General features: G+C 56.3%; 2 protein-coding genes across 2 annotated transcripts in view; both read right to left on the bottom strand.

Moving 5' to 3' along the window:
• Positions 1-1,348: 1,348 nt before the first annotated feature.
• Positions 1,349-4,395, bottom strand: SHISA4 (shisa family member 4). Its single transcript, XM_056110714.1, has 5 exons — positions 4,227-4,395; positions 3,925-4,096; positions 3,065-3,198; positions 1,974-2,141; positions 1,349-1,800 (listed from the first exon to the last, which is right to left on the bottom strand). Exons 1-5 carry the CDS (start codon positions 4,297-4,299, stop codon positions 1,754-1,756), a joined length of 594 nt encoding a protein of 197 aa, XP_055966689.1. The 5' UTR covers positions 4,300-4,395; the 3' UTR covers positions 1,349-1,753.
• An 11,509-nt stretch (positions 4,396-15,904) lies between these two features.
• IPO9 (importin 9) overlaps positions 15,905-24,554 on the bottom strand; it is a 51,945-nt gene continuing 43,295 nt past the window's right edge. Inside the window, exons 15-24 of the mRNA XM_056110632.1 lie at positions 23,492-23,718; positions 21,902-22,050; positions 20,988-21,116; positions 19,563-19,838; positions 19,257-19,423; positions 18,616-18,749; positions 18,021-18,143; positions 17,337-17,441; positions 17,140-17,216; positions 15,905-16,874 (exon numbers count right to left, since the gene is read on the bottom strand). Of these exons, the coding sequence (XP_055966607.1) occupies positions 16,764-16,874; positions 17,140-17,216; positions 17,337-17,441; positions 18,021-18,143; positions 18,616-18,749; positions 19,257-19,423; positions 19,563-19,838; positions 20,988-21,116; positions 21,902-22,050; positions 23,492-23,718 (1,498 nt within the window). The 3' untranslated portion in view covers positions 15,905-16,763. The remainder of the gene's footprint in view (positions 16,875-17,139; positions 17,217-17,336; positions 17,442-18,020; positions 18,144-18,615; positions 18,750-19,256; positions 19,424-19,562; positions 19,839-20,987; positions 21,117-21,901; positions 22,051-23,491; positions 23,719-24,554) is intronic.

Consider the following 24,554-nt stretch of genomic DNA (forward strand, 5'->3'; position numbering starts at 1 on the left):
TCCTCACCAGGAGGACCAGGGCCGAGGGTCTGGCTGGGGTACCCTGTCCTCTCAGGCTGCCTTCCGCAAAGTGTTGTGGGAGAAGGGGGAGCCCTCAGAGTCCTCACCACAGGCCCGAGGGGCACCTGGGGGCAGAATGACAGAGGGTGCCTGGCTGGTTCAAGGCAGCTGGTAGAAACCCCAGTGCCAGCATCCAGGAGGCACCATGACACCAGCCTTCATATACCCGTCACCCTGCAGATGAGGAAATGAGACCCAGCCTGGAGACGCACCCCAGGTCAGACAGCATCTAAGCACACCTGATCCAGGAGCCAGGACCTGAGTCTGAGTGTGCCAGGGATACACACCTGGGCTGACGGCACCTGCACATGGGTAAGAGAACATGGATGTGTGTGTAAGAGGTCCTGGACATGTACGTGAGGTCTGGACATGGAAGAGAACCTGGACATGGGGCTGGAGTCATAGAAGAGCAGATATGTTCTTGCCTTGCACACAGCCAACCCAGCACCCCAGAGGGTCCCCTGAGCCCCACCAGGGGTGATTTCTGAGCACAAAGCCCGGAGTAAGCCCTGAGTACAGCCACCACCAGGTGAGGGCCAAAACTGAACAAACAAAACAGAAGGGGGCCTGGATGTGTATGTAAGAGAACGTGGGTGTGTGTAAGGGTTTCTGGGCATGTGTATAAGATCCAGGCATGTGTGAGAGGACCTGAATGTGGTGTGTGAGGACCTGAACGTATGTGAGAACCCAGACGTGTGTGAGAGGCCCTGGACCTGAGAGGACCCAAGCATGTGTGAGGACGTGGCCATGTGTGAGAGGACTCAGGTGTGTATGACAGGACATGGACCTGTGTGCGGTGAAAGGAACTGGACGTGCGTGAGAGGACCCAGACGTGTGTGAAAACCTAAGTGTGTGTGTGTGTATGTGTGAGTGCCCAGGCATGTGTGTGAGAGAGGACGTGGATGTGTGTGTGAGGACCAGGACATGTGGATGAGCGGACCCGGACATGATTGTGAGAGAGAACCCAAATGTGTGAAAAACTGGACATACGTGTGAGAATATGGATGTGTGAGAGAGGACCTGGACATGCCTGCAAGCAACCCCGGATGGGTAGTCCCTGTGTCCATGCTCTCGTAGATGTGGAAGTGGCCCGGTCCTCTGTGGGGTTCTGTAACACAAACCCTCTTTAGCAACGACAGCTCCTGGGCTTTGAGAACCAGCCAAAGACCCCAGCCAGACAGGAGGCTGACAGTGTGCCCCTGGGCCTGCCCTCGCTGGACTGGGGCACTGCAGGGGACGCAGCAGGCCCCTGAAAAAGGTGGATGGCACAGTGAGAGAGGGACACGCGTGAGATCTTTACAGCTTTAATCCGCGGGTCAGAGCCCTGGCCAGGGACAGCCAGGAACTGGGCTTGCGCCGACTGTGGCCAAGTCCCCTCCTTGCCTCTGCATCACGGTGGTGTGGGGCAGACAGGAGGACCGTATCTTCCTGACTTGGTGCTGGGAAAGGGACATTGAGGGAGCAGGAGCTGTGGCCCAGGGTTCCATGGCCCTCCCTTGGCACAGAAACAGTCCAGAATCCTCCACCCTCCCCAGACTGCCTCTCACGCCGAGGTCCAGCTCTGATCCTCATCTAGCTCCTGGGGCCGGGTCCCCAGCATGGTCCAGCACTGGCATGCTCTGGGGCTGCTGACAGGGGGGCCCGAGGCAGTCCAGGGTGGATGTCACGGAGGGGCCGCAGGCTCAGCCAGTCCTCAGGCTCCGGGATAGGAGGGTTGTGGTGGCATATAAGGGGGAGGCGCTGAAAGGCAAGGGGACAGGACAGAGGTCAGCCGTGGTCCGTGGATGGTATGCCCCCTGCCACCCCCCCCCTTTGCAGGCCCCATGGGAAGGGATGAAGGCAGAGGAGTCTGAGAGATGCCTCTGGGCTGGAGAGGCAGGGGTGCAGGGCAGTGGGGAGGGTTGCCCACTTACCTGCTGGATTGTAGACAGGAGGCCCAGTTGGGTAGAGTGGATACTGGGGAGCAGGACCGCTAGGCGGGTACATGAAGCCAGGCTGTGGGGGCGCAGGGCCAGCTTTGGGGTCCTGGGGGTAGGGGTACACCGGCTGTACCGGGATGCCGGTCATCGGGATCTCCTGGCCTAGGTGTGGGGACAAGGATGAGCATCAGAACCCTGTCCCTCGGGAAGCCTCCTCGGGAAATCAAGGCAAGCACCCTGGAGGCGGGGTGGGGGGAGCATCCCCTTGGTTTCCCAGGCCCACCTGGCACTAAGAACTATACCTGCGGCCGTGAGGAACCAATCTTTGCTTAGCATGTGATCCCCCCCACAGAGACCTTGGGGTGCAGAGAGCACAGCCTGAGGGGGCGGGGAGACAGCACAGGGGGAAGGCACTGGCCTTGCATGAAGCTGACCCCAGTTTAATCCCCAGCACTGCATAGGTCCCCTGAGCACTGCCAGGAGGATCCCTGAGCACCAAACCTGGAGCAAATCCTGAGCAAATCCAGGTGTGGTCCAACACGGTCCCCTGACCTCCCAAATAAGCAGAGAACACAGCCTGAGGTGGGGAGAGGAAGTCCCTGCACTGGCATCTTTTGATTGAGCAGAACCAGGATTGATGAATGATGTCCCCCCAACATACACACACACACACACACACACACACGCACGCACGCACACAGTCATCTTCCCAAGCGCCTCACTGGTGGCCTGGGCACAGATACCATCAAGTGCCCACACTCAGCACCCGGGCCAAGACAGGTATGCCCCCCACTACTCAGTACTCTCTCCCCGACACACTGCGCTTCCTACCTGCAGACGCGAGGACCCCTGGGACAGATGGCCCTGCGCCCCTCTGGGCAGTCACATGCATATGCACGCCTGGCCCTATCCCACATTGGCAGAGCCCACACAGCCCCGTTTCCAGGCTTCGTGCCAGAAAGAGAATCTCCGCATCCTTCAGCGCCTTCTCCTAGACGTAACACACGGGCGCGCACGCGTGTGCACACACATGCACGGGGGCAGCTCGGCCCGCGGGCTCCTGCTCCAGCCGGCACCGCGCCTACCTTCGAACGGGCTCTGCAGCTGCTGACGCCGGCGGTACAGGTAGCAGCAGGAGCAAAGGAAGCAGCAGATGGTCGTGGCCACCACCGCCACGAACAGGATCACGGCTGAGGCGATGCCCGCGATGGTCTTGGGACTGTAGACAAAGAGAGGTCCTCAAACCTTCCCACTCCGGTCACCGGGGACCCTGACGCTGCGCTCCAACTCCTGGCCAGCAGGGGGCCGCAGCCGGCAGAGATTCGGGGTTCCTGGTGGGGCTCTGCCCAGTCCCCGTGGAGGAGATCTTAGGGGACCTTCACTTCCCAGAAGGCTGTGCTGCCCGCTGGTGCTCAGGCTTGCTGGGATTTGTAGTGCTCCCCCATCGACAACTGGAGGGGCGAGGGCCTTGCTGGTGGGGGCACAGACCCCAGGTCACTGGGACCTTGCTTCAGACACCCCAGCTTATGTCTGTCTGAGAGGTCAGTGGTCTCCTCCCCCAAGTCGGGGAGCCGCTCATTCTGGCACTCCCTGGTCTCAGCAAGCAGAGACAGTGAGTGACCTGCAGGCTGCAGGCAGGGGCTCCCGCAAGACCCCCAGAACTCCTGAGAAGTGGAGCCGGGCGTGGGACCCGCGGCATTCAGGGTCCACCCGCACCACCCTGCGGGGAAGGCGGACAGCGCCCCGCAAAGCAGAGCACCTTCCCCTCGGCCCCCCGCGTTGGCTGGAGCCGGGGAGCCCCGTTGCCAGCAGCAGCCCGGGAGATGCGGGTGTGGACTGGCGAGGTGCAGGTGGACAATGGGCAGGAGCGGGCGGGCGGGCGGCCAGGAGGGAGGAGGGGCGGCCCGGGGCGGGGGGCGGTGGAGAGCGCGCGCGCGGGGCCCACCTGAAGGCCAGGCAGTGCTTCTGCTGCCTCTCGGTGATGAGCAGGGTCAGGTCCCGGCAGCAGAAGCGCTGGTAGCAGGTGCCGCAACAGAAGCTGAAGAACTCGCAGTCGAAGCCGGGGTGCCAGGAGCCGTTCCGGTCCAGGTACCACAGGCAGTCCTCGCCGGCCAGCGCTGCGGGCGGGCGGGGCTCAGCGGGGCTTCCCTGCGCCCCGCCGCGCGCCCCGGCCCGGGGACTCCCGCCCCCCTGCTCCCCGCGCCCCCCCGTCCGCACGCGCGCCCGCCGGGGTCCCCAGCGCCTTACCCAGGGGGGCCCCCAGCGCCAGCAGCGCCAGGGCGGCGAGCGGCGCGGCCCCGCGGGGCCCGGCGGGCGGCATGGCGAGGACGCAGGACGCGGCGGGCCCAGCCCGCGCCTGCCGCCGCTCCTCTCCCGCCGGCTCCGGGGCTGGACTGCGGCCGGGCCCCCCTCACCCCGCCCCGGCCCCGGGCCCCGCCTCCGGCGCCGCCCCCCAGCCCCCTCCGCCCGGCGCCCAGCCCCGAGCCCCGCCCCCAGCCCCGCTCCTGGGGGCCGCGCAGACGCTCGGATCCCCCCGGCGCGGTGCGGGACGCGCCTCGGGCTCCAGCGCCGCGGCGGGGCGGGGGAGAGGAAAAGGCGGCCGCCGCCCCCGCCCCCAGCCCCGAACACTGGCACCCATTGAGAGCCGCTCAGAGCCGCTTTGTCCCCCGCTGCCCGCCGCCCGGGCCTGGCCAGCTGCACGGGGCCCGAGGTGGCCGCCTCCCTCTCCGAGTGGCCCGCGCTGGCAGGCACCGGCCCGCGGCCTGGGCAGCTGGGAAGGCAGGCCGCTGGGGCCATCTGGGGGCCATGCCGGCTGTGCGCCCTCGTCCGTGATACCCTGCACCCTTCCCACAGCCCGCGTGCAGAAATCGTGCCTAAGACCCGGGTCCCCGTGGAAGCTCTTCGGGGTGCGAGGAGGCCAACCCCAGGCTGCAGCGGGGGTCCCCTGATCACAGAGATCACAGAACGGTAGAACACTTACCCCCCCCCCGCCCGCGCCCCCAAACCCTGGCCCCAAAACCTGGCCGCCTGGATCGCCCTTACACATTCCTCAGGTAGCGGCCTCACTCCAGGCTCTCCACAGTCCAGTGCTCCCGGGCAGAGGCGGATGAGGTTGCAATTCCCCGTGTTACAGAGAAACCGGGACTCAGGGCTTAAAGGGTTTGAATAGTCCGAGAGGGGCAGAAAGCAACAGGAACGCCCAGGTCTTTTGGGTTGTTTTGTTTTGCTTGTTTTTTGGGGCCAGGTGTTATTTACTAAATATAAAATACGAAGGAGCCGCTGTGTGCTCTCTCTGTCTCTCTCTGTCTCTGTCTCTGTCTCTGTCTCCACCTCCTGCATTCACTGCTTCCCCCACCCCAGGGAGGTGGATGGCAATGGGCAGGCGAAGGGAGGAACGAGAGCCAGGCTGGTTAGTCCTCAATTACCGTTTATTTCATTCCCATCTCCGTTCTCCTCTGATTCTCCTCCTGCTTCTTCCTCCCCCATGCTACTTCATTCTCCTTCTATATCCCACTTCATTGTCCTTCTCATTCTGGATCCCCCAGCCCCCTCTTACAGCCTAGTTAAATCCCCAAGCATGAGGGGTTGGGGCTTACACATAGGTGTGGTCACAATCAACAAAGGTAAAGTCCTTCCCTCAGGGGAAGGTGCTTCTAGGACAGATTCTCATTCAAGCAGGACGACCCACAAGCGGAATCCCATGGGTGTGTTTCTCCTCTCTTTGTCCAACAAACATATAGCACTGTATAGCACTGTCCTCCCATTGTTCATCGATTTGCTCAAGCGGGCCCAGTAACGTCTGCATTGTGAGACTTGTTACTGTTTTTGGCATATCAAATACACCACAAGTAGCTTGCCAGGCTTTGCTGTGTGGGCAAGATACTCTCGGTAGTTTGCCAGGCTCTCCGAGAGGGGCGGAGGAAATGAACCTGGCTCGGCCGGGCTGGCCGCATGCAAGGCAAACGTCCTACTGCTGTGCTATTGCTCCAGCCCAACAAACATATAAACATTCATAATATTATTTTGTGTGGACACAGTAAGAGATACATTAAGCTTATAGAATTGCTTTCCTGGGGTCATCTCGATCTCAAACTACAGTGCTCAGGCCAGATTAAGTCTTTCCTAAACCTGGCAGGGTCCTAATCTCGTTATTTTTATTATTTATTTATTTATGCTTTTTGGGTCACACCTGGCGATGCACAGGGGTCACTCCTGGCTCTGCACTCAGGAATTATCCCTGGTAGTGCTCAAGGGACCACATGGGATGTTGGGAATCGAACCTGGGTTGGCTGCGTGCAAGGCAAACGCCCTACCAGCTGTGCTATCACTCCAGCCCGTCGTCGTTACTTTTTGGATCATGACAGCATTTGTCCATGACCAAGCTCTTATAGTTAAGAATCGTGGCGCTTTGGCCTGGCCTGTTTCGATGCCAGGGTAGCTTACAGCTTGCCCTGCGTCCATTCAGTACCTCATTGGGATCCTGCTTTTAGGGTGTTTAGGAACGAAGAGCAACTGAAGCTTAGGTCGAGAAAACAGAGGCCCGTAGAAGACAACATAATATTAACTGTCTGTTGTGTCTATACAAAAAGGACATTGCTTTAAAGTAAACTATACAAAAGATATAAGGAGAGGAGAAAGGCAATATTAATTTATAGTACAAGTTCAGTGTCCTTAGAAAGATCTGACCTACAAGTTAACAGAATCTGATTAGGAGGAAAAGGTGATTAACTGGTTGGGGAGGAGAGCATAGGGAAGAGTTTACAGATCAACACAATGGAATGGAAATGCCTCAGGAGCACTGTAATAAACTTGAGTTCCTTGTGGCAAGGGAGAAAGGACAAAGCAATGTTATTCTACAGGGCCACACCAAGCAGTGCACAGAGCTTACTCCTGGCTCTGTGTTCAGGGGTTGCTCCTCCTGGACTTGGGGGACCATATGTGATGTCAGGGATGTAACCAGGGCCGGGGCAAGCGAGTGCCCTCCCCACTGTACTATCTCTCTGGCTGGCACACACGTCTTTTGATCCCTCGTGGAGCCCCGGCTTTACGACAGACGACATGCTGGAGGAATCTGGTGCTTGGGGCAGGGGCATGGAGTGCCCAGCAGAATTTTACGTTAGGAGAAGGCACCCCATTTATGCCTGTGTGGGATGCGGCAGAGATGGGCAGAGATGGTTTGCTCCTGTGAGGGTGTCAGAGAGGAGGTTGAAAGCAAGCCTTGTCCAGGGTATTGCATCAGTTCAGCGGCAGAAGGCAGAGAGCACTAGACCCCCGTGTCCCGCCCCCACCACACACACACACACACACACACACACACACACACACACACACACACACACACACCGCCCAACCCACCCATCTCTTGTTAGATCAGAGGTTCCAAGCATGAGAGACCACAAAGCCTTGAAAGCACAGGCACTGTTCAGTGACTCAGGTGGGGGGCTGCCCCCCACGTGTGTGCTCACCCCCATCTCTCGCCAAACCTTTCTGTGTCTTTTTTCCCTGAGAAAACAAAATCTTGTTTCTGTGAAAACATGGGGCCCGGGAGGAGAGCATAGGGAAGAGGTTACAGGTACAAGTTCAGTGTCCTTAGAAGGATCTGACCTACAAGTTAACCCCATCAGGGCTCCCCCCCCCCACCGTTACCCCCCACCTTTATGTATTGCCAGCAGTGGAAATCAGGGCTTCACATGCAAGAGATGTTGTGAGACCACAGACTCTCAGCTGCAAAGCCGCAACCTGGCTCAGAAAAGAAGTGATTTTTCTACTTGCGACATCCTAGGACAACCTTTTAGTTCACTTGCCTTGCATGCATCCAATGCAGTTCAATCCTTGGCATCCCATATGGTCCCCCAAGCAGTGCCACAAGTTATTCCTGAGTGCAGAGCCAGGAGTAACTACTGAGCATCATTTGCCCCAAAGCAAACAACAGCAACTGAACAAAGCTGAACTCTCTGGTTCTGAAACTTATTATTCTACTTTGCTGATTTTCTGTGTCCTCTATTTTTTTTTAATTTTTTTTTCTGAGCCCCAGCCTGGCTCAGAAAAGCAATGATTTTTCTACTTGCGACATCCTAGGACAAACAACCTTTTAGTTCACAGCGTGGGAGCTGACTGGATTAGAACAGAGGGTGCCAAGGGGGCTGCATCCCCCCCACCCCCCAGTTGGAGAGAACTTTCAGCAGACCGCCCTGTTGGGCTGAGTCCACAGAGGTGCATGGCTAGGAGTCCTGGGGAGACTGGTGGGTGCTGGCGAGGACTCGGAGGCCCCAGAAAGTGGCTGGAAGCACATCCTCTGCCCTTGCCAGAGTCCCAGTCTCCTCCAGGGGAGAGGCCAAGAGTAATCTGTGATCACAGGAGACGCAATACCAGCTTGGCAGGGCATGTTCTCCCAGTGCGCCTGGGATTCACCGCTAGCCGCAAATGACTTTTGTCCTCTTGCTCTGGGAGGAAACTGAGGTGGGAAGAAATGAGTTTCCCAGCTGATACAGCTGGCTTTGAGACTGGCCTTCTGCGATGCCTGCTCACTCCAGGTATGTCCGTGCCCCGCCTGGCACCCGGCTGCCGCCCTCCTTAGAGGGAATAGCGGGGCATGTGGAGGAGGGGAGGGGTTCCCATCTGACTTGTGACCCAGTTTGCGCCTGGCCTGGGGCCATGCTGGGATTGCTCTGCTGAGTCACCCACTGCCAGGCACAGGCTTCTCCCTGGACCCTCCAGCACCTCTTAGATCTGAGTGGAGCCAAGTGTGGGCATTTCTGAGCTGCCCCCCTGTCCTGGTTTAGGGCCCCAAGCCTGCATCTGCCCCTCAACCCCCAATCCAGCCCAAGTGAGCAGAGCCCTTAGGAGCCAGGCCTGGCCCACTTCCGTTCTGGCCAGGGAGCGCTCTGCAGGAGGGCTCACCAGCTCTGTGGGCCTGGGGCCACCCCACTCCACCCCAGAGGTAATTACAAGCCTTTGTTCTTTCCAGTCTGATTTAATCTCCGGACTCCCACCGGCACTCAGCCAGTCTGAGTTGTCCATCAGCCCATACCTGGGGGAATAAGCCCAGGAGAGTCCCCTGGACGTGCCCCCAGGCTCAGGCCCAGTAGGGTGCTAAAGGAACCAGGGTCTTCTGACTCCACTGCCCCAGAGCAAATACTGCTCTCAGTCTTTTTTTTTTCTTTTTGGGTCACACCTGGCAGTGCTCAGAGGACAATATGGGATGCTGGGAATCGAACCTGGGTTGGCCGCTTGCAAGGCAAACACCCTACCCGCTGTGCTATCACTCCAGTCCCCCCCCCCCCCCCTCAATCTTTCTTGTAAAGGAAAGCCTGTTTCCTATGGTGGTCTTCTGGGGGGTGTGTATGTATGGGGGGCAGGCATGGGGGGCTGAGGGCCAGGGCCAGCCTCCCTGTTCCAGCTACCAAGGAGCCCCTTTCCCAGAGGGCTCAGCAGTGGGTGTGGGGGGAAGCCAGGCCTCAGGAAGCGGGTAGGCCAGGCCTGATCGGGCAGTCTGGCCCCCGGAAGCCACTGCAGTCAGGGGGCAGACGGGCAGGGCTGGGTTATCTTTAAATGGCACCTTACTCAGCCTGCAACACTGCCAGCCGGGCAGGGCGGGGGCCGACCGTGTTATTTTGGGATGAGGGGGAGGGAGAAAGACTGTTTACAGCTCCTGTCTGGCCTCGCTCCCTCTTCTGGGAAGGGCCTGGGGACAGGGGCCTCAGCCCTGCCTGGGGTCTGTGCCCAGCTCTGGCCCGCTGACCTCAGCAGTGCTGGTCCCGGGGGCCTCCTGGTGAGAGTTGTTCTCTTGGACAGGGCTGCTGGGTGATGACTCTGTGGACTGTGCGTCTGCATTGCTGCGTGTCCAGGTGCGCTGATGCGACTCCAGAGACCCACTGTGTGCGTGTGGACTCGAAGTAGGAAACAGACGCGGGAGCCTGAGCTGGTGGCCTGGTCCCGGTGGGTTGGGGTACATGCTCTGAGCCACGCAGCAGCATGTCCTGCTCTGCAGCCAGGGGCACTGCCCACTCAGCCCCTCACCCACTCCAGACTGGGCTGCCGCCCACGAGGTCTCTGGTCCCGTCAAACCCTCTGGGCACCCCTGCAGCCTAGTGGGCCAGGGTCTGTTCTCTCCTGTCCAGTCGTGTTTTGTGTTTTGTCAGGTCGCGGCGGTGCCCGGACCCCAAGTGTCTGCCTTTGCATGACCCTGTGCTTTTGTGGGTGAGGGAGTGGTTGCACTCACAACCTCCGCTCTGTTGCTCTAGCTGAATGGGACGAGCCTGCAATCTCCGCTGCTGTGGTTTGCTTTTCCGGGGAGCTCAGAGAGGACAAAGGAGGAGGAGCTTGGCCTTGCCTACATGGGGTCGGCTGACATGTACCCCAGGCCTGCAAAGCTGTCTCAGCCTATGTGCACAGGGGGTCCTGGAGCCCACTCCCCAGCCCTGCCAAGGGCCTGGAGCCTCATCTTCGATGCTCTGCCAGAATTAGCAGTGTCTTGCTATGAATGGGCCCTTGGGCAATGGTTCCCTCCCAGGCTCTTCCTCTAAGCCCCTGGGCCCAAGGTGAGTCCACACACCCTTCCCCCAGATCCCAGAGCAGGACTGAGCTCTGGGAACCTGCTTCCTGCCTGCATCAGTGACTCCCACAGAAGCACCAAGCATCTGGCAGACTATTAAAAGCTGCAGGCAGTGAGTGACCCCACGTGGTGGCCTGGGAGAGGCCCCACTGCCTCTGTTCTGTTCCCCAGGCAGTTCTGCTATGCCGCAAGCCCTTCCTCAGAGCTGAACTCCCCCGACTCACCAGGCCCGAATTGAGTAGTGGCATCTGTGGACCAGAACTGAGTCCCCCAATCTGGAGTCAGGCAGACCAGGGTGGGGGCAAAGGGCGTGGTGTTGTCGCCACTGGGGGTGACTTAATCCCCACCCCAACCCTGAGAGGACATTTGTCCCCATTTTAGAGGTAAGGACAGCAGGGACTGGAGAGGTGTCATCTGTCCCAGCACCCTCCTTTGCCAGCCATATAAATCATGATAACTCAGAGCTCAGATTTGGCGGTCTCCTATGCCTTCAAGTTAGAGCCCCTGCACCCCCCTTCCTCTGCCCACTCACTCCTCTATGCCACTTTGCTCTCAAAGGCCCATGCAATGCACAGCTTTTCAAGAAACCCACACAACGCCATCCTTTTCTCACCTGCTCTAAAATAAGGGCTGGAGGAGCAGTACAGGAGCTAAGACACGTGCCCTGGCTCTTTGATCCCTGGCAGCACATACGGTCCCTTGAGCACTGTCAGGCGTTGACTCCCAACCCCAAACAAAAATAAATAAAAATAACCATGTGTATGGGCTGGAGAGATAGTATAGAGGGCGTGGCGCTTGCCTTCCACTTGGCCAGGTTGGGTTTGATCCACGGCATCCCATATGGCCCCCTGAGCACCACCAGGAATAATTCCTGTGTGCAGAGCCAGGAGTAATCCCTGAGCATCGCCTGGTGTGGCCCCTAAACAAAACCAAACCCCGAAATCAAACCCCCAAACAAAACTGTTCTTTGCTTGAGGATGAACACTGACCTTACAATGATCCAGCAGAGGTTAAAAAAAAAAACTACAGAATTTGCAATTTTATTGACAATTCCTTTTGTCTGGTTACTGATACCCCAGTTAAGTGGGGCTAAGACTCAGTCTCCGCCCATGTGTGAATGGGATGCTGCCCTGCTTGGGCCCTTTCACTTAACTCACCGGGATCCAACGCAGTTGACATTTCTGCAAATGTATCAGGTCCCTCGAACTCTACTAGTCAACATCTCTTTATCTTGTACCACCTCCCCGTGCCCTCAACCCCCCACCCCCAGACTTGCGTATTGGGTCATTTTTTTTGGGGGGTGGATCACAGCTGGTGACGCACAGGGGTAACCCCTGGCTCTGCACTCAGGAGTTACTCCTGGCAGTGCTCAGGGGACCATATGGGATGCTGGGAATTGAACCTCGGGTTGGCTGCGTGCAAGGCAAACACCCTACCCACTGTGCTACCTCTCCAGCCCCAGGTTGGGTCATTTCTTGCAGCGACTTCTTCACCCCAGCTCCAGTCACCCATCTAGTCTAATACCAGGGAGTTTCAATGCAAGCAGCCCTCCTCTGTCCTGATGCCAGGGCTTTCCCGAGCTCTGGGAGGGCCTGGGAAGAAGCTGCCTCCACCATCCCAACATTGTCCTTCCAGCCCACAGGGGAGTCAGCAAGTTCCAACTGTGACCTGCTCAGCGCCCTGACAAAGCAGTTCTATTCTGTGATTCTCAGAACTTTCCTCCAGGCTAGGAACAGAAGCTCAAAAAGGCAGAGCCTAGATCTGAGTAGTGAGCATGCAAGGGGTAATGCCCCCAACCTCACATCTCAGGGGGCTGAACTCAGGCCTCTACGACACAGACACACACGGACACAGACACAGACACACACAGGGCTGAACTCAGGCCTCCAAGACAGACAAACACACACACACACACACACAGACACGAGATAACTCAAGGAGGGCAGGAGACAGTAGAGCAGGTAGGTCATTTGTCTGGCATGCAGCTGATCCTGGTTCGATCCCCAACACCACACATGGTCCCGAGTCTTGCCAGGAATGATTTTTGAGTATAGAGCCAATTTTGTGTGGCCCCCAAACAAAAATAACAACAAACAAAATAAGCTCAGGGGGCTGGAGCACCACAAAACACTTAACAGGCTTTCATAACACATACACACACAAATACACACACCCTAGAGCTTACACATCTTGCATGGCAGAGCCTAGACTGTAGCCCCAGGAACAAGGGGCCAGGAGCAGCTTCAGAGCACTGCTGGGCCTGCCCCCCACCCCCCACTTTTCTCTGTCAAGTTCTACCCCCACCTCACTATGATTTGGTTTCCGGGTGACAGTCTGTGGTGTGCAGGGAACCCTGTGATGCCTGGAACTGAACTGGGGCCTTCCACATGCAAAGTGTGTGCTGCTGCTCGCGGAGCGATTGTTTGCCCCTATCTTCACACTATTTTGCCTGGCAAATATTTAGGAGAGGAAAGACGGAATTAGCCGAAAACAACCACCAGCAACCCGCCCGGGTTCATATCCCACACCTGCTGTGTGGCCTGCAGTGGGCAGCACGCAGTGTCTCTGGGACTTGGTCCCAACCACCTACAAATGGAATCAGCAAAACTACGGACTTCGTAAAGACATCAGTTGCTTTAAAAAAGACAATCTAAGTAAAACCATAGAAGGTTGGGCATTTAACAAGGGCTTCTGATTCCTCAGTTCTCCGCCACCTCCTCCATGCAGCCTTATCTGACTCCGCTCCCAACCCCCACTGAACCAGTCCCTTATTTGTGCAGGGGGGGGGGGGGACCAAACCCAGTTCTTTTTCTCCCAACAGTCCCCTTAATTGTGGTTTTATTTCCAATCACCTAAGAGCCCAGCTCTCAACAGAAGGGGCCAGGTCTGCCCAGCATCTAGCACCTTGTTTACAAAAAAGGGTTAGTATTTGCAGAAACAGAACAGAAATCTGAGTAGCTGGGACCAGAGCAAAAGTACAGTAGAGGGGAAGGCACGTGGCCCACCTGGGTTCAATCCCCAGCATCCCATTTAGTCCCCTAAACCCCACCAGGGTTAATTCTTGAGTGCAGAGCCAGGAGTGACCTGAGTATCACAGGGCTTGATACTTAAAAAACAAAACCCAAGGAAATCTGAACAGTGAGCAGAGGGCTTTTGGTTAACTACAGCGAGATCTGCCTGGCTGGGTGAGAAGTCAGCACGTGGCCCAGGCACAGCCCTGAGTGTTCTAATGCCGGGTGCTATGAACAGCATCATCTCGGTTGCTTCAATTCTCTCCTCCTTGGCTTTCCTCTTGCAGACTGGCTAACCCTGTGCCAGGGAGCCTCCAGTAGAGCCCCCTAATATTAGGACCCGCACCGTCCCATTGCTCACAGGCCCCAGAAGCCTGAAATGATTTCCCTGATGATTCCAGTTCATCGCTCTCTCCTGCCCGGGTCGAGGGCTAAGCTGGAATTCTTCGCAGGTTAACATTCCAACATCGGCACACGGAGTGGTTAGTCAGAGCACAACACTTCGAAATCGATTTTGTTTTGCCAGATACTCTCATCTCTCCACATTTATTTCAAGTTTGCATTTAGCAAGTGCTCATTCTGATGGCTGGTATAGTGGTTCTGATCCGAAACATGTTCATCCTTCTCATCAGCAACTTTGTTTACTATTTTAGAAATGACCTCAGATTTTCTTTTGGAAAGAGAGAGAGAGAGAGAGAGAGAGAGAGAGAGAGAGAGAGAGAGAGAGAGAGAGAGAGAGAGAGACTTGACTTATGTGTACAGGACAGCCAGGGCCACAGTACAGACCAACCTCACAACTGATCAGAGGTGGCCCAGTTACCAATCTCTGACCTTGTTTCAGTTTTTCCATGTCGACATTCTAGCCACAGAAACCACTTGGAAATCACTTGTTCTTACGCTGCAGCGAAGATCCAGGTAATGGATGTTGAGGACATCCCGCATCATTCTGACTCGTGTGTGGAGTCACTCATTAGTTTTTTCCAGTTACTTGAGTTTTGTTTCAATTCTGCCTTCCTATCTTTCTCCTGGTGTTCCTTCCATTTCCTCCTTCCTGGCCACCGAGCTCAGCAAACTTGGGAGACCCTATGCTGTTCTTCGCTGGGCTCGGGAGATTCCATGCGGCCAAGTAAGTGCTCTCTTGCTCTTCCCTGGCGTGTCTGAAACTTCAACTCCTCATGGGAGTTAGTGCCCGCCAGGCTGAAGAGAATTCTCGAGTCAAAAAAAAAAAAAAAAAGAGCGACAAACAGGAGCTGGGGCTCAGTGTTTGGACGACAACCCCAGCTGACACCCGGCCTAGCTCTGGTGCCAGGGACTCTTCCTATCTAGAAATACGGGGGAGTATCCACGGTGGAACTGCTCAAAGGCTCCAGGGATGATGCAAGTGATAAAACACACAGGTGAGAGGGTTCTAGCACCTTCCCTCCCATGCATTGTGGCACCAGACCAGGTGGGGGGTGGTCCTTGCCACCTCCCAAACCTGCTGAGTGACCTCTGGAGTCCTTTTCTCCAGGACGGGCGCCCGGCAAGAGAACAGAAAGAGCGCCAAGGCACCAGTTTTGGCTCTGGCCCTGGACAGCCCTTCTAATTAGCAGGCTCAGAAAGGGCCCACATGCTTCCAGCCAGGGTATGGGAGACCCATGCCTTTCCAGGCCTGGCCACCCACTGCTGCCCGCAGGGGACCACCTTCCATGGTAAATTCATGTCCTGTGAGTGCTGGCCTTGACCCTAAAGTGATGTGAGTCTTGAAGGCTGACAAGTGAGCAACTGGCCAGACCTACAGCCATTCCTCTGCAGCCATGCCCAAAGGGGGCAGAATTTTGGGGATGGGGTAGGATCAGCCTAAGACTCTGGCTGGCAGCAGACACAAAGTGAGTACGCATGTCTGTTGGGCTTTCACAGATAGCAACTTTCACAGCCCTCCGCATCCTGCAGGAGCTGAGCGCTAGAGACACCCAGTGGCACCGAGACACGACTAGCTTCCAGACAGGTGCTTCAACTGCGGAGTACTAAACATGGGCAGCAGGTGTGGGCACTGTCCCCCAAAGGGAATATTGGGCTCTGCCCACTACAGATGAAGTTTCCCAGCTAAAGGCCCTCCTTCACAAATACTTCAATTCACAGGCTGGGGCTCCGTGGGAGAGGGTGCGCCTTGCATGTGTGAGGCCCTGGGTCTGACGCCTGGCAATACACGTACAAAGGACCAAATGGAAAACTAGATTGAGCACCACCAATCCTGAGAATCCTCCCAAACACTGTCACCTAAGAAACCCCTTAGAGTCAAGATGGGCTCCACCTAATCCTACCTGGCTTTTCCCTCTAAAGGGAAAAGAGGTGCCAAGACCTTATACCATGGGACTAAATTCATTGGTAAAGATTACTTTACTCTCCTAGAAAAATACAACATTGCAAATTTCAGGGCTACAACTTAACCACTTTAGGGATTCCTGAGGGGTTGGGGGTGGGGGGGAGGGACCTTCATAGCAGACCGGTCACATGTGGGAGAGAGGCATATTAAATATGGTTGGACGAGGTGGACTTCAAAAAAAAATTTTTCCCCCACTTTTCTTCTTAAGGTAAAACAAACCGAGATCTGCCTGGCTTGTGTGTGTCTGTGTAGAGGGCGCACAGGAACAAACGGGCTGTCATGCAGTGAGAAGCACTTCCTCTGCCGGGGGCCTTGTTGGGGGGCCGCTAAGGAGCAGTCACAGGAGAGGGCTTGGTCTCCAGCTGCTCCCCCTCATGCCAATGGAGACCCCGGAGCGTCTTTGTGGAGGGTGGGGCCCCCACTTTTCTCTCACAGGGGTGAGAGCGCAGAGAGCGTTCCAGGAAGTAGACAGGTCTGCTTGAAGAATAGAAATGTCCCCGGAGGTGGGGCAGGATAATCCATGAACACATAATCCTTCTGGGCAATACTGCTTCTGGACGGGGCCAGAAGAGGACTCAGGGGGCACCGCTGGGATAAGAAGATTCTAGAGACAGGGCTATCTTCGGGGGCTGGAGTGGGGTGGGGGGTGAGAAACGTCTTTGTTCCAGCATTCCTATATGACAGCACTGGTGAACGTGATCTGAATTGTTACCAACGTCACTCTGCAAAGGCCAGTGGCCATGAGTCAAGAGGCCACCGAGGTGGGAGAGACAGTACATCTCAAGGCCAGTAGGGTGTCAAGACGGCCGGTGGCTGGGCCAGGTGGAGGAGCACATGTGGAAAGGCTCTGTGGATCAGAGGCCGATGGTCTGCAGGACCCGCCTCTCGTTGTCATTGAGGTGGCCGGAGAACATGATGTAGCAGGGCTGCTGGGCGAACTGGCAGAGGAACTCCGTGAGGTACGCCTGCAGGGGGGAGGAGGGGGCATGACTGAGTGCTGCCAGGGGCACGGGATGCACTGGGAGGTGGGCGACACCAGAACGGACAAGAAGGCTGGTGTCTAGGGGGACGGCTCTCTCCCTCTTGGATTTAGTCTAGGACAACCTGAAGACCGAGCTCCACAGGGAACTGAGTTTCCCAAGAACCGCTCCCAGCCCCTGCCTCTGCCTGGCACAGCCTCCCTGGCAGGCCCTGACTCTGTCCCAGCATCGCCTCAGCTCTGCCGCTCACCTGCAGGTCAATCTGATAGAGCGGGTCCTTTAGGGCGTCCGGGTCGTCTTCCTCGTCATCCTCGTAGTAGTCCTCCTCTGTCGCAGATAGCCAACAAGAGGGGGTCAGCCCCGGGGAGAAGGCCCCCCCACGGCTCCCCTCTCCTCAGCACCCCATTCCCGGTGCCAGTGAGGAAACAGCCACGTGGTTCTGCTCACCGTATTTACTCGTGGCAAGAATGTCGGATAAGAGCTGACCCGCCAAGCCATCCTCTTCCTCCTCGTCTTCCTCTTCTTGGTCCTCCCACATGTCATTGGAGTCATCTGCTCGGGGATGAAAAGCAGCTAAGCACACGCACGCACGTTCCCTTCCCGAGCCCCAACAAGCCCGGAGAGCGAGGGCGCAGGGACTGACAATCCAGCCAGGGCTTGGGAGGGGAGAAAAGGTGGAGAAACCCTTGGGGATGGGGCTGGAGAGATAGCACAGCGGGTAGGGTGTTTGCTTTGCATGCAGTCGACCCGGGTTCAATTCCCAGCATCCCATATGGTCCCCTGAGCACTGCCAGGAATAACTCCTGAATGCAGAGCCAGGCGTAACCCCTGTGCATCGCCGGGTGTGACCCATAAAGCAAAAAAACAAAAAAAAAACAAAAACAAAAATCCCAAAAAAGACCCCTGGGGACAATGAAGCCAGGGAGGGTACAATCTGCGTGCTGGCTCCCGGCTGCCCCCAGCCCCCACCTCTCTAGGACGGCAGGAAAGTCACTCTTCAGGGGCCCAGCAGCCCACCCAGGAGGTGCACAATATGCCCAAAGAGGAGCACCAGAGACACCAAACTGATGGCCTGAAAACGTGTCCCTGGCCCTGCCGGGCTGCCCATGCCCCGGGAGAGGGCGCGGGCACCTTGGTGCCAGTCCGCGGGAGTGGCCTGGCGTGCAGCATTGGCCTCCATCACGTTAGACAGCTCGTTGATGATCAGCTTCAGGATCTTGACCAGCAAAGGGATGTTTGTCCAGCGCTCAGGGTCTGGGGAGGAAAGCAGCAGTCTCGGACCGTCCCAGGCTCCTCCTGGCAGCACCCCCCCACCCCATCCCCACAGGATCTCTTCCTAGCCCTCAGCCTTCTCCTTATCCAGGGGCTACGGGATCCCACAAGGCACGGGGACTGCACGCTGCTCGCCATTCTGAGCTCTGACGTCAGGATAGGGGCTCTGGACCGCAGGATGCCCACAAACACAGAACTCCTTAGAACATGGCTGTCCAGCCCCCGGCCCTCAGTCTGAGGTGACTCAACGGACAGCCCAGTGAGCAGCGCTGCCCTTCGCCCCACTGGTCGCGAGCACCACGGGCCTGACCACAGAATCATGCGAAGCCCCAAAGTCTATTAAAGTCCCTGAATGGAGCCGGAAGCTGGCAAGTCATGGCACCAGAGAGCATGGGGTTGGATTCCAGCCACGGGGACTTTCACTCAGCTTCAACTGCTTGGGGGCGCCACCTACTTTTGGCGGACTTGGAGCGTGTGCGGACGCCCTCCTCCATGTTGCAGATCTCCTCGCCCTGCACGCGGATATCCTGCAGCCGCTTGTCGTCGGCGTTGATGCCGTGCTGGAGCAGTTTGCACAAGGCCACCGAGCTGGCGGAGAGATCCAGAGAGGGCCCGTCAGCCACCCAGCTCGATTCACGCCACAGAGCTGAGACTCTCTCTGAGATGGTGACAATGATGCTGGCAACTCATGAGGTGAGCACAAGCAAGCTGGGCAGGGCCTGGAGTGCCCTGGCCGTGGGCTAATGAGAAGTGCTCCACCTGCACGAGGCCGTCTCCCTGGAAGGTGTGACGGGCTGATGAGATGAGAAGCCGTGGGATCAACATGCAGGGCACCCAGCGAGAAGATCAAGGTTATAAAGATGGGGGCCTATGGTGGGGAACCAGGCCTTGGCAGGGGGAGAGGGTGGGGGGAATCTGTGGCAGAGGATGATCTCTGGTCAGCAGAGATCAAAGGGGACAGCTCCTCTCTGCCTAACTTTTGGGGATTTCAAGATGGAAGTTATCTGAAGACATAGGTTGGCCACTGAGGCAGGCCAGAGGAAGAAAGGGGAGGCAGGGGAAAGCTGCAGAGAAGAACGGGGCGGGAAGCCCAACCTGACTTTGCCTTCGTACTGTCCATAGAACAGGTGCTGCCGGCTTGTCCACTCCGCCATCACGAACTCAAGCGCAGGCTTGCCCGTGGGTCCCGGGAGGCTGCACAGAAACTCCAGGAGTGGCTCCAGCTGGGTGTGCACCAGGTGGGCGAACACCATGATGAGGGACTACGGCGACAGGAAGGATACGGGCTTCAGGGAGAGGGGACGAGGGCAAGCGGGACCGGGCTGTCAAGACACAGGGGGGACAAACGCAGCCCTGTCAGAGCAGACCAACGCGGCGAACCCCGCACCGCTGTGCCCCTACCTGCATCACGCTCAGTGTCTCGGCCTGCTGCATCTTGCTGAGGATGGCACGCAGGATCTGGTCCAAGTTCTCCCCCAGCTCCCGCCCCGCCTTGGAGATGAGCGTGGAGACCAGGCGGCCCACGAAGGCTGCGGTGAACTCGGAGGTGCGGGGGTCGAGGAGCTGGCTCACCACCTGCATCACGTACCACAGCCCGTTGTGACCTTGCTCGTCGTGCCACTGGGCCACCTGCTCCAGTGTCACTGACACGTAGGCTCGCAAGCACTCACCACCATTCTGAGGAGACAGGGTGACAAGCAGGGTCAGCCACGGGCGAGGCGCAGGCATCACGAGCCTGTCTCAGCAGGGGCACCTGTTGGTGTCTGGGACTGTGGATGCTGCTGGGCTCATGGCAGCATCTGTGAGACTGTCGCTGATGGAGCCCAGCACCTCCCGACCCAGCTTTATCCCATCAGCCACCTCAGAGAAAGGCCTCTTTGCAAAAAGAGGACCATGAAACTAAATCTTCACCCTGAGACCTACCTCTGGTTCCTTGGCTGAGAACTCTGGGGCCTTCTTGGAGTAGGGGCGAGAGCTCCCCCACAACCCCCTGTACGTCCAGGAGTCCCAGCAGCCACCCCCACACCCCACAGCCACCACCAGGTAAGCTCACTGCCCAGTTAAATAGTTTGGAGTTTCTGGAGTTTGTGGCCACATCTGCAGCCGTAAACACCTCCAAACTCTACAGTACTGAGAGCCCAGTAGGAGCACACCATACTAGACAGGAAAGTAAGGCAGAAGCCAAAGAGCTCAATAAGCAAGAACATTAACACTGAAGGCTCAACTAGCAACAGTCTAGGAAACCTTCAGGCAAGGACTTAACTGACCCCATGGTAAGACAGAACAATTAACTGTCACCAATTTTCTCTTAATGAAGTAATTTTTAATAATTCCATTAGCCGTTCAGTGGTAGCAAGCAATAGAAAATAAATTATTTTGGGCCTGCTATGGGGCAGGCTTGGGGGATGGTGGGAAATGGGGGCAGTGGTGGAGGGGCTGGGGTTGGAATACTGAATGCCTGCAAATGCATCATTAAGCAAACTTTGTAACTTTGATGTTTAAATACAGAGGGAGAAAAAAGACCTACCTCCGGTACTGGCAAATATATGCCTATGATGGAGCATACAGGAGCATACAGACTGGACACAAATGCCCACTGACCAAGGCCTACTGCTTTGCTAACTGGACCAGCAGAACTATCCAGGAGAAACCTTCCTACGGCTGGATCTCTTCCGAAGTAGCGAGCGCAGACTGTGGGGCAGGGCGCCTGGCATCTGCCCTCTCCACCCCTGCACCACAGAGTGACAGGGACTGGTGTTTGGAGTCTGACCCTTCCCTAGCCCTATCTGTAGCTCTCAGGCATGGGGCTGCAGCCCAGACACCCACCTGCATAGTGGCGTTGTCATCGGTGTGGAGGGTGCACTGTGCCACGGCGGGGAAGGCCTGGCAGATGAGGAGCTGGGAGAGGGGCGGCTTTGTGTTCCGCACAACAGTGGTCAGGATATCAATGGCAGTCTATGGCCAAGAGAGAGAAAAAGCTTCAAGTATGGGGAAGAAGGCAGGCAGAAGAGGTCCCCATAACCCAGGTCCATACTGGGTGGACATAACACCATGACCCAGAGAAAGATCACCGAGGAAAGACAAGTTTCAGAAAGGAATGACAAAAAGCAAGCAGAGCTCAATGCCTCCTGCCTCCTCACCATCACCACACACTTGAGTCAAAGCGGTGGCAAGAAATTGGCGGGGGTTGGGGGGGCAGGTCGGAAGAGGGGTATGGACATGCCTCAGGTGCCATGGTGTGATGCCAGCTCTGTCATCAGTCAGAGAGGGGGTTCTTGGTAATAAGGGGAGGGTTTGGGGCCACAGCCAGTGGTGCTCAGGGCTCACTCCTGGCTCTTCAGTCTGGGATCACTCCTGGCAGTGCTTGGGGGACCATATTGGGTACCAGAGATGAACTGGGGTTTGGCTGCATGAAAGGCAAGTGCCCTGTACTATCTCTCTGGCCCGTCTTATTAATTGAAGCAAATTTATGTTTGGGGGCCACGCTTGACAAAGGTCAGGGGCAAGCCCCACTGGGGCCTATGTGGTGCTGGGAGTTAAGCCTTGGGCCTCGCATGTGGAGCAAGTGCGCAGACCTTCGAGTCATCTCCTTGGTCAACCATTCTGCTAAGGAATAATGAGACAGGAGGGAGAGAGGGGGTGAGTGGCGGGGACGGGAAATCTAGAAAGGAAAGGGAGATGGTACACCCCACACTGGGAGCAGCATCCATGGACACACACATGTACCCACACCCCCTTACCGCACAAAGGCCGGCGGGGATCTTGTCTGCAGGGGCCTGCATGATGCTGACCAGAGTGGGGATCAGCCGCATCTGCATGGGGCCCTGACAAGCCTCGATTTGGGACAGCTCCTTGAAGATGTCCTGTGCCAGCGAAGCCACGACAGGATCTGGGGAGGATAAGGGAATGCACAATGCTTCTGACTGATGGTCTGCATGGGCTTTGGCTCAACAGCGCCCCGACCACGGGAACATCTGCCGACAGACTCATGCTCCTGAGGCTGGACCACATGAGCAGCCTGGTTGCAGGAGGGACCGACCTCCTGAAGCCAAGTGCACGCACGCTTCCCCTGAGCAACACCAAACTCCAAGCTGTGCCTCAGACAAAACGTGCCTCTTTCGATGGGGAAAAAAAATATATATATTTTTTATTTGTGTGGGGGCGGTGGTAGGGGCGGTTATAGGTCATACTCGGCGGTGCTCAGGACTTAGTCCTGGCAGTGCTCTGGGGATTATGTGGAATTGCTGGCAATCAAACCCAGGTAGGCTGTAGGCAAGACAAATGCCCTACCTGCTATACTCACTCCAGGCCCCCAAATCATTTTTCAGTTTTTTTGTTGTTGGGATCACAACTGGTGGTGCTTAGGATCTACTCTCAACTTGGTGCTCAGGGGTCAATCCTGGTCATACTGGGGGACCATGTGGGGCTGAGGAATGAACCGAAGGCTTCTCAATATAAGCGTGTGTCCCAGTCCTTTATGAGCCATCTCCCTAGCCTCTGAAATTTCATTTTCAGTAGCTGCATAGTATCTCATTATAGATACTCAGCATTATTATTTCCAATTACTTTTTAAAAAAACCTGTGAAAAACAGCGGGGAAACACTTTTGGTCATGAGTCTTTTCAAAAGAGTTCAGTATCGAGGCTGGAGAGATACTACAGGGCTAAGTACAGCCTTGCACATGACTGACCCTCGTTGGATCCCCAGCACCATAAATACTTCCGAAGCAATGCCAAGGATGATCCCTGAGCAGAGCTAGGAGTAAACACTGAGTATTCTGGGTATGCCCCCCCAGCTCCCCAAAAAATGTCCAGTATGTACTAAATTATAGTTCTGAAGTATCTGCTTCAGTTGTTCAATTTCCGACTTTATCATCAAAACTGTGAATTTCTGTTTGGGCCACACCCAGCAATGCCAAGCTTACTCCTGGCTCTGCAATCAGGGGTCACTCCTGGCGAGGCTAGAGGGACCATATGGAATGCTGGGGATTGAAACTGGATCTACCAAGTGATCAAGGCAAGTGCCCTACACACTATACTATGTGAGTCTCTAGGCCCTGTGACCTTTTTTTAGTACTGCTAGACCTATAGCACAACTCTCTACTCTTATATTCTTCTCTTCTGGGCCACATCCAGCACAACTCAGGGTCACTCCTGCTCAGGGTCCCTGTGGCACCAGGAATCCAACGCAGGGCTGCTGCATGCAAAGCATGAAAGACACCTCCTTGACCTGTGACACTCCAGACCATCAGATCTACAGAAACTTCCACCTACATTCATCCTCCACGACCTTCCCTCAATGCCCCTTGTGCCACCCCTGCCCGCCACGTACCGTTACTGTACTTGAGGAAGATGGCAATGGTGAAGGGGCAGATTTTGCTCTCCATGCTGGCAGTGAATTCTGGGTCTACTGTGCAGACAATGCACAGGGTCTCCATGACCAGGTTGAGGACCTCGGAGCTGAACTGGGCTGCGAGGTGGATCAGGCCGTCCAGGATACTGGGGAGGAAGGGCTGCAGCACATGTGTGCTCTCCGACACCTTGAGCTGGTCACAGTAACTGCAGAGGAGGAGGAAGAGAGTCCCACTGTGAGGGACAATTCTGACCAGTGTCACATGGCAGCACTGCAGTGTGTAGGTGCAGGAGAAAAGACTTCTAGCTGGCTACATTTTTGACATCTTCATTCATTCATTCATTCATTCTGCTTTTTGGGTCACACCCAGGAATGCTCAGGGGTTACTCCTGGCTCTGCACTCAGGAATTACTCCTGGTGGTGCTCGGGGGACCATATGGGATGCTGGGAATCAAACCCAGGTCAGCCACGTGAGAAAAATGTCCTACCCAGTATACTATTGCTCCAGCCCCTGTTGGTTTGTTTTTAAAAGATCTGTTTTGTTTTTAGGTCACACCTGGCAGTACTCAGGGCTTATTCCTGGCTCTGCACTCAGGAATTACCCCTGACAGTGCTCAGAAACCATGGGATGCTGGGAGTGAACCTAGGTGGGCCACGTGCAATGTAAGTGCCCTATCTTCTGTATTACCTCACCAGCCCCTTACTTTGGCCTATTTTATAAATATCAGCAACATAACTTTTGGGGCTTTTTTTTTGGGGGGGGGGCACACCTGGCAGGTCTTTACTCCTAGCTCTGCACTTGGGATAACTCCTGGTAAGCTCAGGGGACCATATGGGGCGCTGGGAATAGAACCCAAGTCAGTCACGTGCAAAGCAAATTCTGTACCCGATGTCCTATCATTCTATGTAACACAATTTTGTGCTAATTTGCTGCTTTTAATTTTTAAAAAATGTAATCAGTGTGAGATACACAGTTACAAAGTTGTTCATGATTGTGTTGTTTCAGTCAATATTTCAACACCCAACCCTTCCCACCAACAGT

This window comes from Sorex fumeus, unplaced genomic scaffold, assembly GCF_029834395.1.
Source record: "Sorex fumeus unplaced genomic scaffold, SorFum_2.1 ptg000010l, whole genome shotgun sequence".
Taxonomy (NCBI): domain Eukaryota; kingdom Metazoa; phylum Chordata; class Mammalia; order Eulipotyphla; family Soricidae; genus Sorex; species Sorex fumeus.

Bases quoted from the DNA above. Each gene is read 5' to 3' on its own strand.
- SHISA4 (XM_056110714.1), bottom strand. From the start codon at position 4,299: ATGCCGCCCGCCGGGCCCCGCGGGGCCGCGCCGCTCGCCGCCCTGGCG. The intron at 2,142-3,064 runs GTAGGCGCGGTG...CCCCACACCTAG, and splicing joins GCTGCAGAGCCCGTTCGAAG to GCCAGGAGATCCCGATGACC. The intron at 1,801-1,973 runs GTAAGTGGGCAA...CTTGCCTTTCAG, and splicing joins TCCTGTCTACAATCCAGCAG to CGCCTCCCCCTTATATGCCA.